The 21082-nt window shown below is 35.7% G+C and overlaps 1 protein-coding gene across 4 annotated transcripts in view; it reads left to right on the plus strand.

Moving 5' to 3' along the window:
- LOC127498185 (arf-GAP with SH3 domain, ANK repeat and PH domain-containing protein 2-like) overlaps nt 1-21082 on the plus strand; it is a 74356-nt gene that overhangs the window by 49204 nt on the left and 4070 nt on the right. For all 4 annotated transcript variants that reach the window (XM_051867268.1, XM_051867269.1, XM_051867266.1 and 1 more), the window contains 17 exons: nt 1368-1443; nt 1557-1643; nt 3696-3799; nt 5060-5129; nt 7289-7376; nt 8831-8879; nt 9022-9188; nt 10647-10780; nt 11215-11309; nt 11420-11609; nt 13127-13212; nt 13455-13570; nt 14085-14152; nt 14249-14356; nt 14898-15126; nt 17986-18132; nt 19708-19828. In XM_051867268.1, the coding sequence (XP_051723228.1) occupies nt 1368-1443; nt 1557-1643; nt 3696-3799; nt 5060-5129; nt 7289-7376; nt 8831-8879; nt 9022-9188; nt 10647-10780; nt 11215-11309; nt 11420-11609; nt 13127-13212; nt 13455-13570; nt 14085-14152; nt 14249-14356; nt 14898-15126; nt 17986-18132; nt 19708-19828 (1935 nt within the window). The remainder of the gene's footprint in view (nt 1-1367; nt 1444-1556; nt 1644-3695; nt 3800-5059; nt 5130-7288; nt 7377-8830; nt 8880-9021; nt 9189-10646; nt 10781-11214; nt 11310-11419; nt 11610-13126; nt 13213-13454; nt 13571-14084; nt 14153-14248; nt 14357-14897; nt 15127-17985; nt 18133-19707; nt 19829-21082) is intronic.

Consider the following 21082-nt stretch of genomic DNA (forward strand, 5'->3'; position numbering starts at 1 on the left):
GGGCCCTAGGGCCTCAAATTCCACTTTATTTTTTTCCAAATTCCATTTTTTCCATTTTAATCTTTCTGGATTCCGTTTTTTTTTTTTTTTTTCCCCTGTGCTTCTTTTTTTTTTTTTTTTTTTTTTTTTTGGGACTCCATTTTAATGGTAAAATAAAGTTTTAGTAATCAAAAAGCATGTCTAATTAATTAAAATCATGAAACTTATACAATTTAATAACAATTTATTAAAAGTTTAACAAATTAAATTTTTTAGGGCTGGATTCCATTTTCTGGATTCCATTTTAATGGTTTTAATTACATTTTAGTAATCAAAAAGCATGTCTAATTAATTCATAAAAACAACAATGTATTAATTTTTTTTAATTTAATTTCTATGAAATGCTTTGTTTTTGTTTTTTCAGAAATTCTGTGTTGTGTATTTTAATTTTTCTGGCAATCAAATGAAGGCATAACACATTAATTTAATTTATCTTTTAATCATATGATATTAAACAAACTTTTTTGTCAAACAAAGTGCTGCACAACAGAGCTTTACTGTTAAAATTATAACATGGAAGAAACATTTTGATTATTCCTTTAATAAATAAAGTTTTAATAAAAAAGTATTAATATTAGTGTTATTAGTGTTAGAATTATTACTACATTGAGACGTAGCTAAATTCTACTGTCACAATTTCATTAAGTTAAACCAAACCTATATTTTGATGGGTTGCCGTTAAGACCCTTAAGTTTCTGTGTGTTTGTGATATGACAATAGTTTTTCTCAAATGAAATTGTAAAATGCTCATGAAGTGACTCACAAAGCATTCATGTCCTCATATAGCGAGGCCGCAGGGGCTGAAAACACCACGAGTGTCACGCGTGCCCCAGTGTGTGTGTGTGTGTGGTAAATAAAACCGCATGTCTGCGCCATTCATTCACATAGAGACACGCAGAACATCCAGGACTCATATTTAAATAGTCTAGTGTACTGATCTACTTTTTATTTATTCTTCAAAAAGTTGACAAATTCCGTGACATTCCGCGTTAAGCAGTAAATTCCGTTTATATGACCTTCCGTCCGCGTTTTCTGCATTCCAAAAATCATAGAGCCCTAGTTATTATATTTTATTGGGTATTTAAAGCAATTAAAGGGATAGTTCAAAACTGAAATTCATTTACCATTTATTCATCCACATTGACTTTCTTTCTTCTGTGGAACACAAACAAAAGTTAGTCTGAGGAATGTCTCGAAACAATGTTTTTTTGGGGTTTTTTTTCGATACATTGTCAAAGTCAGTGAAGTCCAGAGTTTTTTTTTTTTACTGAAATGGAGCCTGTGTTTAATTATTTGAAAAATAACTGGCATGGTATCTTCTGTTATAGCTTCTTTCAGGATGGTCTCAAAGCAGTGGACAACCTCAAACCCTCAATAGAAAAACTCGCCACAGACTTGCACTCGGTGAGACACTCTTCATTCCTGAAGCACTGCCGTACTGGTCGTGGCTCACACTACTGATCTCAAGATCAATTCTCATTTTTAACTTCTGTTTCCACTTCTGATTATGTCTTCAGATCAAACAGGTACAGGATGAAGAACGCAGGCAGCTAACCCAATTACGGGACGTGCTAAAGACCGCTCTGCAAGTGGAGCAGAAGGAGGTTAGTCCTATCTCGAATCAAATCTCACACAATTCACAGCAATTGAAAACCACAACACTATTCACAGTGCTCAGTTTGATTAATAGTTTTACTTCTACTCAGTTCTTCTCTCAGTAAACATTGCATTTGAAAACTTGTGGTCAATCTCTTCCTCATTATCTTCCTGCCAGCTTTCTCACCCTCTTAAGCTTTTAGTTAAGTGTTTTCTCAAGCAAGTAGCTTTGGCATATATGATTACAGATATTAAGAGATTATACACATTTAATCTGAATGCTGATAATCAGAAGTTAACAATCCCCTTAATGCCACGTGAACAACTGTTTTATTGTCCCACCATCTCATTACACTATTGGGTTACACTGTTTATTATAGGAATGCACATTATATCTGGGATCATGTGGATTTATTTTATTTTATTTTTATTTTGTATTGTTTTTCTAGCCATCATAGTCTTATCTAATATTGACTTCATTTTTCCCATTTCAAGTTGCATATTACTCTCAATTGGAGCTTAAAGGGTTAGTTCACCCAAAAAAATACATTCCCTCATGTCGTTCCAAACCTGTAAGACTCTCATTTATTTTTGAAACACAAATAAAGATATTTTTAATGAAATCTGAGCGATTTCTGTCCCTCTATAGACAGCTATGCAACTACCATTTTGACGCTTCAAAAAGTTCATAAAGAGATCATAAAATTAATCCATGTGAATTGAGCGGTTTAGTCCAATTTTTCTGAAGAAACTTGATCGCTTTGTATGATAAACAGATTTAACTCAGGCTTTTATTCACATATAAACATCGATCAGCAAACAAACAGAAGCTCAACCGAACCTGCTTGATGCGTGAAAACAAAGCTCATTGGTTCTTGTGGAAGCTTAAATGTGCTGCATAACACATGAGAATGAACCTCAGTGGTTCTTGCAGAAGCTCAAAGTGCTTCGTAACACGAGAATGAACCTTGTTGGTTCTTGAAGAAGCTCAAACATGCTGCGTAACACATGAGAATGAACCTCATTGGTTCTTGCATGTCAAGCAAACATGCTTGAGCTTCTGTTGTGTGAGTTGATGAATGTTTATATGTGAATAAAAGCCTAAATTCAGTCTGTTCAGCATATTAAGTGATCGAGTCTCTTCAGAAAATTTGGACTAAACCACTCATTTCATATGGATTAGTTTCACAATCTCTTTATGAACTTTTTGAAGCATTAAAGTTTCAGTTGTGTAGCTGTCAATGGAGGGACAGAAAACGCTCAGATTTCATCAAAAAGATCTTCATTTGTGTTCTGAAGATGAACGAAAGTCTTACAGGTTTGGAATAACATGAGGGTGAGTAATTAATGACAATTTTAATTAATTTATTTTTATTTTTTTTATTGCTTATCAACCATTACAAATATAACTGGATATTGGTGTTACCCAAAGTTTGTTGTTTGATGCATTAATTTCCTCCCATATGTAGTGTTGTTTTCAGTTTGGTGTGCAAAATGTATGAGTGACCTGTCTAAAGAATGCTCTCTTCTCTTCTTTAATGCTACCGTCCTTTGGCAACGAAGTCTAGGAGAGTAAGTGCCTACTTGGTATACATGATCATATTTGCGCATTTGTCTTTTGTTTAGAAAATGTAGAAGAAAAAATACATAAAATGCAAATTAATTGATCAAATCTAAGGCTCTGAGTGCAGTTCATACAACATTGCCACTGATGTCTTCTATCCAACCCTGATTGATAAGGCAATATGTTTAAGCCGAGCTTTATACAGCACACATCGTCAGAATACAGCCCATTTTTGGCTTTCGCTCAACTCAAAACATTAGTACTAAAATGGCAGCGTTCTCATTTCTGGCTCAGAGCCTTGTGTTCCAAAACAGTGCATTTCCAAATGAGCTCAGCTCCCTGGAGACGCTTGAAGCCCACTGCTCCCATTTCCTCACTGGAGTGACAACACTGTCGTACAAAAACACAGCTTTTCACTTCCTCTGACTGCTGACATGCCAGTGGTTCGCTGCTGTGTGTGCAGAGAATACATTTACATATCTGTATCTCCTCACAGGACTCACAGGTTAGACAGAGCGCCACCTACAGTCTACACCAGCCCCAGGGCAACAAAGAACATGGGACGGAGCGCAGCGGGAACCTTTACAAGAAGAGTGATGGGTAATCATTTTTTGACATCATATAACAGACTGTGCATTAAAATGCCATACGGTAAGTTAATGCATGATCATAACAGCGAATAAAGTCCATCCTGCATAATTTATCATGCATTTAGAGCAGTGTATTTAACTCCTAAAGGATTAGTTCACTTCAGAATTAAAATTTCCTGATAATTTACTCACCCCCATGTCATCCAATCCAAGATTTTTATGTCTTTCTTTCTTCAGTCAAAAAGAAATGAAGGTTTTTGAGGAAAACATTCCAGGATTTTTCTCCATATAGTGGACTTCAACAGTTACCAACGGGTTGAAGGTCCAAATTACAGTTTCAGTGCAGCTTCAAAGAGCTCTACATGATCCCAGACGAGGAATAAGGGTCTTATCTAGTGAAACGGTCGGTCATTTTCTAAAAAAAAAAAAAAAAAATGTATATACTTTTAACCACAAATGCTCATCTTGCACTGCTCTGCGATACGCCATGCATTACGTAATCACATTGGAAAGGTCACACGTGACATAGGCAGAAGTACCGCGGTAGGGTGAAAAACTCATTTCATTTTCTCCTTCAACTTCAAAATCATCCTACATCATTGTTTTACCTTTTTTTGTAAAGAGCGTTTGACTTAGTCTTTGCACATTAACTTTGTAAACACTGGATCGGTACTTCCGCCTACGTCACACGTGACCTTTCCAACGTGATTACGTAATGTGTGGCGCATCGCAGAGGTAGCAAACCAGCTGCAGTGACACATACTGAACTGAAATAAGGCTATTGGCCTCTCAAAGAACTACCACTTTAAGTGCTGAACACGTTATATCCAGTATTTCTCACCCATCTCTTCTGGACATTTAGTTTTGTAAGCATGAATTGCTTTCTCAGAAGTATTTTTAATCTATTGGTAGCGCAGGATGAGCATTTGTGGTTAAAAAGATCATTTTTCAGAAAATGATCAATTGTTTCACTAGATAAGACTCTTATTCCTCGTCTGGGATCATGTAGAGCCTTTTGAAGCTGCACTGAAACTGAAATTTGGACCTTCAACCCATTGAACCCTGCTGAAGTCCACTATATGGAGAAAAATCCTGGAATGTTTTCCTCAAAAACCTTAATTTCTTTTTGACTGAAGAAAGAAGACATAAACATCTTAGATGGCATGGGGGTGAGTAAATTATCAGGAAATTTTAACTCTGAAGTGAACTAATTCTTTGAAGAGTCATTGTTGAATGTTGATGTGACTTTTACTGTTTCCTGCTTCCTCAGGTTGCGGAAAGTGTGGCAGAAGAGAAAGTGCACAGTGAAGAACGGTTATTTGACCATCTCACACGGGACGGTACAGAACCCTATCTGACCTTCTTCAAAACTGATTGGTTTCCATGCTCATGTGCTTGTACATTCACTAACTAACATCTGGGTGATACTGATGTATTGAGAGAATTGTTATTGTTAGTTTTTTTTTCACATGAGAATAAGGCTGCGTCCGAAATCGCGTACTGTATGAGTAGGTACTACATTTTGAATTTGAATTTACTTTGCGACCGTTAAAACAGTATGTTCTATATAGTGTGAATATGGGAAGTATGAATGAAATTTGGACATACTGCTTCACTTCCATTCATAAATCCTCTCCCGTGGCCTCATGGGACAGTAAAGTGTCCATCAAATGTGCACTTCAGAATCTCGCTGGAAGTAGTAGGTCATCTGGGGATTTTTTGCCTACTGTTTTTCGGACATACTACTCTTTTGGCGTACTGTTTTTCGCATACTATATAGTAGGGAAGTATTCGATTTCAGACACAGATTAAATGTATAGTATAAGCTTTGAAGTTAAAAATCAACCGTTATTAATAAATAAAATTATTAAACTCTTTAGTTGTATAGGATAGAAACCATTTCTTTCTTTTTTGTTAAATAATTTTATTATTATTCTTCATTTGGTTAAATAAATAATTTTATTTATTGTTAATCGTGATTGCTTTCTAAAATAGTTATATGGATATAATTACCCAGAAATCACACACACACAAAAAACGTTGGTATTGGTATTGATATCTGCTATATTAGTCTTAAAAGCAGTTGATATCATTTTGAAAAGGAAATAAGTGGAATTGGCTGTTCCTTAAATTAAAAAATATATATTATTCTTTAATTTTTTAATTATTATGAGTAGAGTTTTATGCTATTATGTTAATTGAGAGTAAAGGAATATTTGTGCTTTTCAAAATTAGTTTGTCACACCGTAGGAGCATTTATGTGAACTTGTGAAGGCTAAAAAGGTGATTTTAAAAATAGTGAAATAAATAAATAAAAGGGGGTCAGCCACAGCACCTGCAATATGCACTTTATCTTTGATAAATCAGAGCAGTTTCCTCATTAGTGCAGTGCTAATTCAATAGGCTTTTAGCCTTCAGCCCGAGCCTCTTGGTGAACATCATTAGTCATTCAAGTGTCTTTTCTAGAGCCATTTCCTCTGGCCTCAGTGCTTTGTGACCAAAACAACTGGCAAGAGGCTTACAGGAAGAAAAGTATAAAAGAGGAATTCAGCAGTTGCTGTTGTACACCTACTGGAGCATATCAATCTGTGGCCTTATTGTGAAACATCAGCATGTTCTTACTGTAGCTGATCATTAAAATAGGGCAGCAATTAACTGAGTTCTTACAATTTTGCATATGCTGAAAATGAGCCAAATACACGTACATTTATGAAGATATTTATAAAGGTGATTTTGAATTATAGGTAGTCTGAGAGTGAATCTCATGAAAACACAAAGAAATTGAAAAAATAAACAATAACGCACAAAGAAAATCCTGTTTTAGAACCATTAGGATTATTCTTGTTAGATTCTCATTACTATAAGAGTGTAGTTTTTCTTGTATTAAAAAAAAAAAAAAAGATACTGTAATGCAATATATTTAATATATATTAAATCCAGTACAACAAATACTACCATGATGTATAAATATTTCACAATTAATAATAAATCATAATTTTTTGCATTATAGTTATGAGACTTTTTTGTATTACACACTGTGTCTATTCTGGACGCTACAGCTGTCGCTTCGCACCGCACCAGCTTTAGGCTGTCTATACTGGATGTGACAAAGCGTCCGTTTCAAATCCATTTGTTTTTGCTGTCAGAAGTAGTGCATGCGCTTGAAGTACATCAGAAAAAGTCATCAGTTTACCATCAGGAATTTGTCGCATTGCGCCACATCCAGTGTAGACAGCATCGCTGATTATAATGGATTCTGTTTGCTTTTCTTGTGTCGAAAACGAAAATGTCACAAAAAAACTTTTATTTATTTATTTATTTTTTTTAATGGTTTTCACTAAAAAAAAAAGAAAATAGAAGTTAAAATTGAAAGAAAATGACCTGTACATTTTCTTTATAAGTTTTGTGAGATTCATCACTGAGTTTTAACACTAAAACGTGTATTTAAAACGTGTATAGTTGAAAGTTATCAGTAACTGATATGTTCTCTCTCTCTCAGGCTAACAGACCTCCTGCCAAACTCAATCTTCTCACCTGTCAGGTGAAGCACAACCCAGAGGAGAAGAAAAGTTTTGACCTCATCTCCCGTACGGTTACACCCGTCACTATTACTTCACACACACAGTTATAAATCCAATATGGGAGATCTGTAAAATTTAGTTAAAGCCTGGCTGCTAAAGACCTAGCTGAGAATGTTGACAGCAATATTGTTAGAGCAGCAGTGAAATGACAGCAGGAAGTGTTTCACAGTTGATCTTGATATGTTCTGTAGGGTTTAGAGAATCGGTTTAACTTTTAAGGCTACAGTGTAACTGTAGTTGTTGTTATCTATGAGGAAATATTGGCTTAGGAAACACTGGCCCTGGCTGAGGGATTTTCTCCCATGTCCCTGTGCTTCCTTTAACATCTCATCTAACCACAGGAAACTAATGCCAGAGAGAAAAACAAGTTGAATTTTATGTGTCCCTCCATGAGTGGGAGAGTTTGAGCTTATCTTGCCTGTCCCATCCTCTTTTGTTTTTCCCACTGTTCCTCATTCCAAATGGATTCTCACAGTGTCAATCTTGGGAGGGAAGCACAAGTGTTCCCCTCCATTAACCAGCACAACTTTCTTCCTCAATAGGGTTCTTCAGACATTATAATGTGTATTTAAAACAGCAGAGCCTCTGAAAATGAATCCAGCAACAGATTTATATTCATTTGTTTAATGTTAGAAACTTTTTTTTTTTTTTTTTTTTTTTTTTTTTAGATTTATTTTTGGGCATTTTTGCCTTTATTGAGATTGGACAGCACAGAGAAATGACATGCTAGCAACATGCTCTATCATGCTAACGAAGTGTTAAATCATGCTAGCAATGTGTTAAAACATTAGCAACATTCTAATTCATGTTAACAATGTGTTAAAACATGCTAATTTATGCTAGAAAAGTACTAAAACATGCTAGCAACATGCTAATTCATGTTAGCAATGTGTTAAATGACAGGAAGCAATGAGGGGAGAGAGAAGTGGACAGGATTGGGAAAATGTCCACAAGCCGGGACCGAAGCACAACCGCACTACATGTCACAGCGCTGTCCACGTGGCTTCTCACCTGACAAAATTAGTTTAAATATAAAAGCTAATTTGAATTATTAATAAATACTACTAATAAATATTTAATAAATCCTATAATAGTATATAAATAAATAGTACTATTTATATTTTGGCATATTATGGCAAGTTTCATAGGATATAAAGTATGAATGTTAAACAAGCCAGTTAAGTTGCATCAAATTTGGCAAGATAACTAAAAATGCTTGTGACAACATTTATTACAACTTAATGGCAACGCTATCTATATGTAGTGTTTCATGTAGAAAGGATGAGGATGTATATAATAACATTTCGGCCATGTCTTTTGAAAAGTCCTTGTTGTTTGGTTCAAATCAGTCTGAACTCAAGAGTTGTGCTCAAAATATAGGGCAGATCTACTAATGTCACTTTTTTGATCTGTTTGTCTATGTATCTAACACAGTCTTTCTCTTTTTCTTTCACTCTTAGATGACAGAACGTATCATTTCCAGGCAGAGGATGAACCAGAGTGTCAAATGTAAGTGTGTTTGTGTGTGCGCCCCTGTTCTGTTTTCAAAGGAAACCTGTCATATGACATTCTCTACTGTTTTTGGGGTTAACTAACTGAAAGTAACAACAAAATACTGCTGCTTTTCCATTAACTCTGCGTCTCTTCTCAGATGGATCTCAGTGCTGCAGAACAGCAAGGAGGAGGCGCTCAACAACGCCTTTAAGGGTGACCAGCATGTTGGCGAGAACAACATTGTGCAGGAGCTGACCAAGGCCATCCTGGGAGAGGTCAAGCGGATGGCGGGTAACGACGTCTGCTGTGACTGCGGAGCTCCCGGTGAGTGGCCTGGAAATGGACAGGAAGGAGGAAGTGGAGAAAGAGGGAGGGGGATTGTTCTGAATCACTCACAGGAAGAACAAAGCGGAAGTTGGTAGTAAAGGAAAATGATTGAATTTGCATAGGCTGCTCTATTTGGACCAGTCAAGTTCTCGTTGTGTGACAAGAAAAGACCTGCGTACCAAAACAACCTGTCAAAAAAACTTCACGTATCTGTCTCACATGGATTTCACATTATTATTATTATTATTATTATTATTATTATTATAACAATTATGATTATTATTATTATAATAACTATTATTATTATTATTATTATTATTATTATTATTATTATTATTATTTAATAATGAATGCTGCAATAAAAATAATTGTATCATTTAATTTATTACAGATAATAATGTAATACAATAATGCTAATAATAACATTTATTTATTGTTGTTGTTGTTGTTGTTGTTGTTTAATAATGAATGCAGCAATAAAAATAATTATATTATTTAATAATTTATTAGATAATGTAATACAATAATGCTAATAACAACATTAATTAATTAATTAATTATTATTATTGTTTTAATAATGAGCAATAAAAATTATAACATTTAATTTAGTACATATAATGATGTAATACAATAATGCTAATAACAACAATAACATTTATTTATTTATTATTATATAATTCAATTGATTTATTAAATATAATGTCATTTCAAAATGATTATAATAATAATGACAACAACAATATTTATTTAATATTACATTAATTAAATAATAATAATCCAATTCAACAATAAAATAATATATCATTTAATACAATTATTAAATATAATAATGCAATAAATAATAACAATACCTATAACATGTATTTATTATTATAATTTAATAATAATAAATACAACAAACAGTAATAAAAAATATATAATTAAATTAAATATGGTAATGTAATATAACAATGACAATATCAACAACATAAATTTAAAATTCCAATTAATATAATAATATTCATTATTATTATTAATAAAAATAATGATTATTATTATTATTATATAATTTTATTTATTTCCCAAAAGTACCTATTATATACAATTCATTTGATTAATTTATGAAATATATTAATGCGATATAACGGTACCAGTGACAACAACATTTGTTTAATATTCTAATTAATATAATAATGTTCATTTTTTTAAGTTATTATTATTATTATGCATTTTTTATTTATTTACACCTCTGGATATTTTGGGATCAGGAAACACTGTAAGCTAGATTCAGATTTTAGAGTATGTGTGCTAACTGCTAGCTCCAGCAATTTGCATAATTGATCATAAAACTCTACTTGACATTCAATGTGGGAATGAGGACAAGCGGTTTCATCTTTCAAGTTCCATTTAGATGTTACACATTCTTGACTGACAGCCTCTGTTAAAGTATTATTTTCCCCTCTCTTTCTCCCTCAGGTCCCACGTGGCTCTCCACCAACCTGGGCATCCTGACTTGTATCGAATGTTCAGGGATCCACCGGGAGTTGGGTGTGCACTACTCCAGAATCCAGTCACTAACACTGGATGTTCTCAGCACCTCAGAGCTCTTGGTTAGTGTTTGATCTTTGATTTCACAGATTCTCCAGCACTGCTGCTGTAAGCCTAATATTGGGTTTATTTATTTAGTTTGCGCTGGATTCTTTTAATTCAGCCTTCAGGCTTGAAATTTTTATAGGGTTTGCTTAAATGACTTGTGCTCTTTGGGAGCCATTCCACACGCATGATTTCAGCCCAAAGCGTTTTTGGCCAGCAATTTTGGATCATTAAAGCAATTACACAAGACTGTTAGCCACAGTGAGAAAGCCTTGCGTCTCTGATTGAGTGCCAAGATACATTGTTTGGCTGATTAGGATATTATGAAGTAACAAAACAGATCAAATGGACCTTAAATAAATGCGTTTGTTGGTACTGTAGAGTTGCGAAATGCAATTAGTCTTTGATTTCATGCATGTGTTTGCGTGTATGTGCGTGTTGTGGTGTTTAGCTGGCCAAGAACGTGGGGAATGCTGGATTTAATGAAATCATGGAAGCTTGTTTGACAGCAGAAGATGTGATCAAACCAAATCCGGCCAGTGACATGTAAGCCAAAGTTACTCTTTGGGAATTTTTCATCACTTATATTGTTTTTTTTTTTTTTTGTTTTTTTTTAATGCAAATTCATTCTTTTTTAATTACCTTTAATGCCACAGGCAGGCGAGGAAAGACTTCATCATGGCCAAGTACACAGAGAAGCGCTTTGCTCGTAAGAAGTGTCCTGACGCGCTGTCGAAGCTGCACACGCTCTGTGATGCTGTGAAGGCACGGGATATTTTCTCTCTCATTCAGGTCTACGCTGAGGGGGTGGACCTAATGGAGCCGATTCCTCTGGCCAATGGCCATGTAAGTCTGTTCACATCTTTCCTCGGATTTGATAGTTATTCAGTTATGTCCCTTACTAACATTTACCATGGTAATTATAGTTTGTGTTAAAATACCAAATATACACACACACACACACTCTACTGTTCAAAAGTTTTAGATCGGTAAGATTTTTAAAAATGTTTTTAAAAGAAGTCTCTTATGTTCACCAAGGCTACATTTATTTGATCCAAAATACAGCAAAAACAGTAATATTGTGAAATATTTTTACAATTTACAATAACTGTTTTCTATGGAAGCTTGTTTCCACCACTGAATAAAAAATAAAAAAGGTAATTGTGTCTTTATTGTGTTATAAAGTCAAAATTGTGAGATATAAACTCACAATTGCAAGAAAAAAGACAGAATTGTTAAAAAAAAAAAAAGAATTGTCAGATATAAATTCGCAATTGCGACAAAAATTGAGAAAAAAGAAGAAGTCAGAAAAAAAGAAGAAAAAAGAAGAAAAGAAGTCAGAATTGCAAGATAAAAAGTCGCAATTATCTTTTTTATTTTTTTTATTCAGTGGCGGAAACAAGCTTCCATTGTTTTCTATTTAAAAATATTTTAAAATGCATTTTATTCCTGTGTTGGCAAAGCTGAATTTTCAGCATCATTACATCATTACATTAGTCTTTAGTGTCACATGATCCTTAAGAAATCATTCTAATGTGCTGATTTGCTGCTCAAGAACATTATTAGAACAATATTATTATCAATATTGAAAACAGTTGTGTACAATTTTTTTCAGGATTCTTTAATGAATAGAAAGTTCAAAAGAACAGCTTTTTTCTGAAATAGAAAGTTTTTGCAACATTATACACTACCGTTCAAAGGTTCAGTAAGAATTTTTTTTGGAAAGAAATTAAAGAAAATAATACTTTTATTCAGCAAGCATTAAACTTATCAAAAGTGACAGTGAAGACATTTATAATGTTATTCTTTCTATTTCAGATAGATGCTGTTTTATTGAGCTTTCTATTCATTAAAGAATCTGGAGAAAAGTTGTACACAAATAGATAATAATAAAAAATTGATAATAATAATAAACATTCTTGAGCAGAAAATCAGCATATTAGAATGATTTCTGAATGATCATGTGACACCGAAGACTGGAGTAATGATGCTGAAAATTCAGCTTTGCATCACAGGAATAAATTACATTTTAAAATTTATTCGAATAGAAAACGGTTATTTTAATTGTAAAAATATTTCACAATATTACTGTTTTACTGTGTTTTGGATCAAGTAAATACAGCCTTGGTGAGCAGAAGAGACTTCTTTTAAAAACATAAAAAAATCTTACCAATCTAAAACTTTTTAACGGTAGTATACATAAACAGAAATATACTGTAAGTACTGATGGTTAATTCATATATATACGATATGTCCAAAATATCATGGCCTATTCAATCATGAGTAGCTCTTATGCACAAACCCAAATAGGAACCAAGCTACAGTGTAAACATGACATGTTGTTTGTTTGTTTGGTGTGGTAGGAACAAGGTGAGACGGCCCTTCATCTGGCCGTGAGACTGGTGGACAGAACCTCCCTTCACATCATAGACTTCCTCACCCAGAACAGGCAAGACCCAGACAGCCGAGCAGAGGCTGGAAAACACCTTTCCGTTTTTTGCTGACCAGTTGCTGACTAATGCTAGCCCACAACTAAATCTGAATCAACGGCTTTTTTGTCATTGATTTGACCAAAGCTGTTTAAAAGTGCTGGTTTTGAAGGTTAAAGAGGCAATTATAGCTGTGCCTGGAATGGAAAGTTGAGATTTAATGTTTTCTAAATAGGCAAAATTGTGTGTGTTCTCCCCTCAGTTTAAACTTGGATAAGCAAACGGCTAAAGGAAGTACAGCGCTGCATTACTGCTGCCTGACGGACAACAGCGAGTGTCTCAAACTTCTGCTGAGAGGAAAAGCCTCTATAGACATCGGTATGTCGTCCCTGTTGAAACAGGAAGTTTGGGTGTGACATATTGGCGGGATCCCTTTCATGATGTCTTTAAGGATTCCCAGGCTCCTTGTTTTGTCTGGTGGCACTTTTCAGGGATGTTGTTCTCACACCATGTTCTTATTTTGACTGCTGGGAAAAGTTTTGTAATTCTGTTGTTGCTCTGTTATTAACAATATGTCCACAAGGAATGGGAAGAAAAGATAACACTGAGCCATATGTGGCCTAGCGGTTCTGCGTGTGTGAATGTATGTGGGTGGGTGAATCTGTGCCAGGGAATCTCCTCTCTCTGATCCCTGCCAGCGTCTTTTGTGAGCAAGCTGTCTGGATCGACTTGGCTTTGTCTTGTCTGTAAAGTCAAATTCAGCACAGGAAGCCAAGAGTACAGAATGTGGCGAGACCCTCATTCTTCCAGGCTTGGCGACGACTGTGATACTTTCTCAAATGTATCAAACCAGTGTTTCCTCCTCTTGAAATGTGTTTCTGTGTATATTTAGCTAATGAGGCTGGTGAGACCCCGCTTGACATCGCCAGGCGACTCAAACACCTGCAGTGTGAGGAACTGGTGAGCTGTCATATTGTACATTCAACGTTCTTGTAGTTTAATAACTGGCCTAGATGGTAAGAACTGTTGTTTATGGTATGTATGTCTGTCTTTTAGCTGAACCAGGCACTAGCAGGGAAGTTCAATGCTCATGTGCATGTGGAGTACGAGTGGAGACTACAGCATGAAGACCTGGATGAGAGTGATGAAGATCTGGATGAGAAGGTGAGGGAAAACTCCGAGACCTCAAGGAAAAAGTCTTTTACGTTAGATTATGCCTGACTAATACATTTGTGTGTATATGTGTGGATATTTAGTGGTTGCACTTTTATTTTACCATTACTGACAATCGTCATTTTGGCTGTGTGAGATTCTCCAGCTTTGTTGTTCCTCTTCTGGAAAGGGGGCAGGGAGCAGAAGCTCATTTGCATTTAAAGGGACACACACAAAATGGCATGTTTTTGCTCACACCCAAATAGGGGCAAATTTGGCAAGCTATAATAAATGATCTATGGGGTATTTTGAGCTGAAACTTCACAGACACATTAATGATATTACATCTTGTAAAAGGGGCATAGCGCATATTTTGCTAATGACCAAATATTAAATTGACCAAATAATAAGTGCTTTGTAATCATCTCAATAGTTACAATGTTGCTTAATTTTTATTTCGCCTGCAAAATCTTTGTTCTGATTTTTTTTTGGGGGGGAATATTCAGTGTTTACACCCAGTCTCACTTATATCCTTTGACCTTTGTGTCTATAGTCCAGTCCTCACCGGCGGGACGAGAGGCCCATCAGCTGCTACACACCGGGCAGTAATTCCCTTCAGCCCAGTCCGGCCAGCCTGGCACGAGACGCACGAGACATGGTCAAAGACAAGCAGCGATTCGTGCCCAACCTGGTCAACAACGAGACCTATGGAACCATTATCAACACCAACTCACCGGTCACCCTGTCCACCTCTGCTCCTCCTCTACCACCCCGAAATTTAGGTACTTTACGTTTCATTCAGTTAAAACAAAAAAAAAAACATGATTGAGAGAAGAAAAAGACCAGCCTCCTACACTTTATTAGGTATACCTTGCTAGTTTGGACCCCCTTTTGCTGTCAGAAATGCCTTAATTCTTCATGGCATAGATTTAGCAAGGTGCTGAGAACCTTCCTAAGAGATTTTGGTCCATGTTGACATGATAGCATCACGCAGTTGCTGCAGATTTGTAGGCTGCACATCCATGATGTGAATCTCCCATTCCACCACATCCCAAAGGTGTTGGATTGAGATCTGGTGACTGTGGAGTCAGTTTCAGTATAGTGAACTCATTGTCATGTTCAAGAAACCAGTTTGAGATGATTTGACACAGTGTGTTCCTGCTGGAAGTAGCCATCAGAAGATCGCTGTGGTCATAAAGGGATAGATATGGTCAGCAACAATACTCAGGTAGGCTGTGGCATTTAAACAATGCTCAATTGGTACTAAGGCCCAAAGCATGCCAAGAATATATCCCCCACACCATTACCCCACCAACACCTGCCCGAACCCTTGATACAAGGCAGGATGGATCCATGCTTTCATTTTGTTTATGCCAAATTCTGACCCTACCATCTGAATGTCGCAGCAGAAATCAAACGTTTTTTCAATCTTCTATTGTCCAATAGCCTCAGTTTCCTGTTCTCAGCTGACAGGAGTGGCACCGGTGTGTCTTCTGCTGCTGTAGCCCATCTGCTTCAAGGTTTAGCATGTTATGCGTTCAGAGATACTCTTCTGCAGAACTTGGTTGTAACGAGTGGTTATTTGAGTTACTGTTGCCTTTCTATTGTCTTGAACCAGTCTGGCCATTCTCCTCTGACCTCTGGCATCAATGAGGCATTTTCACCTAAAGAACTGCTGCTCACTGGATATTTTCACTTTTTCTCAGACGTTAAAAGTCACTTAAATCACCTTTCTTCCACATTCTGATGTTCAGTTTGAACTTCAGCAGATCGTCTTGACCATGTCTACATGCCTAAATGCATTGAGCTGCTGCCATGTAATTGGCTGATTAGATATTTTGTTAACAAGCAGTTGAACTGGTATGCATAACAAAGTGCCCGGTTATTATGTATATAAAATGTCCAGTTTACATTTGAACTCCTTCAACTACTTTCTTTTTAAAATCATTGCAGGATCCACTTTATTAATATTTACAATTGGTAATGAAAAATGTACTAAATATACACAAAAAAAGCAACTGATTCTACTAGTCACTAATACTGTTTGATCCATTATGATTAACATTCAGGCCACAACAGGCAGCTGTATTTTTAGCCTCACAAATGTCAGGTCTCAAAATGGCAGAAATCTCATTTGACCTGTTCTTGAATTCTCACCCTCACCCAGTTACACTGCAGAGCTCCATGGCAACGGCCGTGTGAAGATGCTGACCTATATGTGCGCTCCCAAAGTCTCTGGACAGGGAGCTGTTATGAGCTCAAACGCTGGGCAGCAGGTTTCACATGCAGCTGCAGTCTTTCAAACGCTTTCAGAAATGTTCATAAGGCCTTAGAGGTCTGTTAAGGTGACATAAGCTAGATGTCAGTGAACAGGAGATTGGTAAACTCATGACTTTGTCTGTCAGAGTTTCACTCGGATAAAAAAGACCTGATTTTCTGTGTTAGAACAAGATGTTTTTCTCTTGAAGTGACGCGAGTCCCATAGTTCTTTGCACTCAAACGACTGGTACGTACTGCACAATAAGGGTTGCACAGACTAGTTGACTTTAAAGGGGTCATGAATTGAGAAATCAACTTTTCCTTGAGCTTTGCAGGCTTTGCAAACAGACTTTTACGATATTAACTCAACAGTAATGCAACAGCATGTAAGTAACTGTGTTCATTCAAATGCCTGATCTGATATGTAATGATTCGTTTACAGTCAGATGTTCTTTGTCTCTGTGTCAGGAAATCAAACCAGTGACTAAACATTCAACTTCACGTAGTTTCTCTTAGTAGGATGAAAATAATCTGTTATTTAAACAGTGATTAAATTATACACAGAAAGCGATCAAAGAACGCTTCCTTTACAATCGCTGGAGCTGTCAATCAAACAGCATGAGTTTATCAGCGACTGAGCTCTGGACTTGAGCCAAAACTGTTTTATTCAACGAATCTCTTAGTTATATCACGTTTGCACTGTTAGTTATGATGAAAGCATTCGTTAATGTGCAGAAATTGATCACTGCTTTCATGCGCTCAGTTTCATGCCACGATCTAAATATTATGCCACAGATTTAAATGTAATGCTATAATCAACACTTTTCACAATTAGTTAACCTTGAAAGCTGTAATCGTAAAAATGTACTAAAAGTTTTCGAGAGAGTATAAATGTATAAATATGAATGTAATCTGTGATACTTTATCTGTGTCTGATTTAGAATGAGAAGAAATCTGTGAGAAATATATCGACCCAAAGACAAAAGAACTGATAAAAATAAGCTGTTATGTAGGAGCAATAGCCTTGTGGGCAGCGCTGTGTCATATGCCATGTGCTGTAGCTGTGCACGAGGCAACCGCGTTCGAGTCTCGGCTCGAGGTTCATTAATGACGTTCATCAGCGACTAGTTGACGTCGACTCGACTTTAATCACATAATTGTCGACTTAAAAAATCTGAAGTCATTTAACCCCTACTTTACAATGAGCTGTATTCTTAAAGACACTAATGAAATTAAATGTATAATGGAGCTCTGCAGGTCTGGAGCAGGTCCAATGTCCAGAGAAAGAGTAAACAAAAGCGCTGTCCTGTAGACCACTCTGAAGTCACTCTCTTTTCATCTTACATTTAATCTTTTTGCTTTTTCTCTTTTCCTTCCCACAGTACAACCGTCTGGTCTTTCTGGAATGGCTCAGGGATCGCCCGGTTGGAAACCTGGCTCCCTAGATCTGACCGGCAGACAGAGATCTTCCTCTGACCCTCCCAACATGCATCCCCCAGCGCCCCCCTTACGGGTCACATCCACTTCCCGTGAGTTGGCTGTACATGAATGAGTGGATGAACTTTTGCTTGAGGCCGAGCGGATCTGTTTCATGTGGAGCTTTGTGTTACGCTTTAGATTTGCTTCGGATTGTTCTTTGATTGATCCTGGATCAGCTGGTTTTGATGTCATGACATAGTGGTGTCTAAACGTTTGAATATTAATTAGGATATGCTGTGTTTGAGTTGAGATGTGAGTTTGTCTATTCACATAGCCTAATTAATATTCATGAACCAATACCAGGTATCAGGCTTCAAAAATTCTGGTCTACAAGTTGATGTTTTCTGATTTCCCAAACAATTTCAGGACAAGCGTGCTGTCATTCTCTTTCATTAATTTCATGTCTGTTCAGGGATTTAATGCTCAGATCTGTCTTTTGTTCTCTAAAGGTTTGAAATACCATGAGATATCGAAAAAAAAATGTTACAGCTATTTTTTAAGACTTATAAAAGCCAACAAGTATATTTAATATCAGAATATTTTAAATGCTTTTTTGGTAACAATTTACAATAAGGTTTCATTTGTTAACATTAATTAATTTATTAACTAACAAAATAACAATGAACAAAATATTGGTTACAGTATATTTAATCTTTGTTAATGTTAGTTAATAAAAATACATTCATTCAGTTTGTTCATGTTAGTTCACAGTGCATTAACTAATGTTAACAAAAACAACTTTTGATTTTTAAGAATGTATTAGTAAATATTGAAATTAACATTAATTTAGATTAATAAATGCTGTAGAAGTATTGTTCATATATTTTAAATGTATATATTTTTGTTATTTTTATTAATATTATTTTAGTAAACGTGTATATATAAACTAGATAAATCTCGGGAAAACTATCTGGAAATTTAGGAATTGTAGTTTCCTTGCCTATAAAAGTAATAAAAATTCATAAAATATTAAAGCAAAATATAATATATATATATTAAAAATAATGACAATATATACATATTGTGGATTACATGTAGAATTTTCAGCTATAAATATAAAATAGTATATACATTTCTATAACATTTTCATATGTTATTAATGATATAATATTATTTATTAATTGTATTTGTAATTAATTATAAACATATTTTAGTAACACTTTAGTTTAGGGTCCAATTCTCACTATTAACTAGTTGCTTATTAAGCATGCATATTACTAGGATATTGGCTGATTATTATTATTATTATTATTATTATTAAAGCACATTTTAATGCCTTATTCTGCATGACCAATTCTGCATGATACATCCCATAATCCTACACAATACCTACACTTACCAACTACCTTATTAACTATTAAAAAACAGTAAATAGGAATTTATTGAGGCAACAGTTATCTAATAGTGATAATTGGACCCTAAACTAAAGTGTGACCCCTATTTTTTTTTTATATAAAAATATACATCTTTATCCAGAAATCAAGGAAAACTGGAAAATCATGGAAATTCAACTGTGAGGGAACCCTGCTACCAATATTGTCAAACATAAAATATTGAAACATATGCTTTTTTTTTTTTTAGTAATTGTGAGCATGTTTAACATCTATTTGATGGTCTCTCTGCAGTTCTTGTACCCAGCGGTGCTCCCCCTCCTGTGGCTAAAACTGCCAGTATAATGGAGGCCAAGAATATACAACCCAAACCCGGACAGGGGCCTCCTGGTCAGAACATCAACCGAGCTACAAGGTCAGAATACTAAATAACCCATGACCACATGCACACACATGTATACAAATGCCCTCTGACAGTCCTGCCCTATAGGACAACACAGTCAGACTCATTATAGCTGCGGTTAGCTGCTGGTCCTTGAGTAGAACTTTCTCCACAGTGTTTGGTGAGTCTGACTCCTGTAAAAGGTGAGCGTGCCCTTATCTGAAAGCAGAGGTGGAAAATGCCTATAGGGAACTGCTGCTTTACCAGGTCATTAATTCCTATTCAAGTCCTCATTCACGCACACAGTGCCAGAGGACGAGACAAGTAGGGCACGCATCTGAGCATGACCTGAGCCTAAATGTTGTAACTGTTAGTACTGAATAGGGCTGCACGATTAATCGAAATTAAACCGAACGCGATTTGACAAAGGCTATGATAATTTTCTTTTTTAATGCGCAGCTTGTCAGTGAAGCATGGCTCTGTGATCAGTAGTAAATGCTGCTCCATCTGAAAGCCAGAGGGCGCTCTTGGACAGAAACTCCAAATAGAGTGGTGGAACTATGACGCATTTTTGTAGACCAAAACCCGGAAGTGAGTTAGCATTTTAGCACTTCCAGTCAATGGGTTTTTTTGAATGGGTTTTTGGTTAAATGGCTGAAATAACGCTGTGGTTTACACAAGCTCAAGATACTTTCACGTTTTATTCTATGACATAAAATACATCAGTATTAACCTACCCGGGATTTTTCTTAAGCTGTTACATGTCTTGAAAATGACGGCTGCTAAAAAGTTGCTAAAAAGTAGCTAAATCAGACTACAGAGGCTGTCGGCAACATTAAACATCATCACGCCGAACAGGTAAGCTCAGTCCGCTTTTATAGCCTTGTTATGCTTAAAACTGCACTCTTACAAACTATTCTTCTAATTCAAACTTTCAAGGAAAATGTCTTTAGATAAAGACTGAAAGAGTTGTCGGAAGCTTAGTGGTGGTGACGTTGAAGTATAAACTATAAAGTATATATATAATGCAATGCTAATCGACATAGCCTTCATCGCTGTATAGAATACTATGAAATATGTTGTGCTACATCATCTCACAGAAGGATGTCATTTCAAACACTCAACTGATGTTATGAAGTGAGTTTGGAGTAAAAACGTTATTAAATGTCTTTTGTTGGACAAGAGGTTCTTTTAAATGCAAGTTATAAGCAACTCAAACTCGCAGTCCTTTCAGATGGAGCAGCATTTACTACCGATCACAGAGCCGTGCTTCACTGATAAGCTGCG

The sequence above is a fragment of the Ctenopharyngodon idella genome, chromosome 17 (assembly GCF_019924925.1).
Source record: "Ctenopharyngodon idella isolate HZGC_01 chromosome 17, HZGC01, whole genome shotgun sequence".
Taxonomy (NCBI): domain Eukaryota; kingdom Metazoa; phylum Chordata; class Actinopteri; order Cypriniformes; family Xenocyprididae; genus Ctenopharyngodon; species Ctenopharyngodon idella.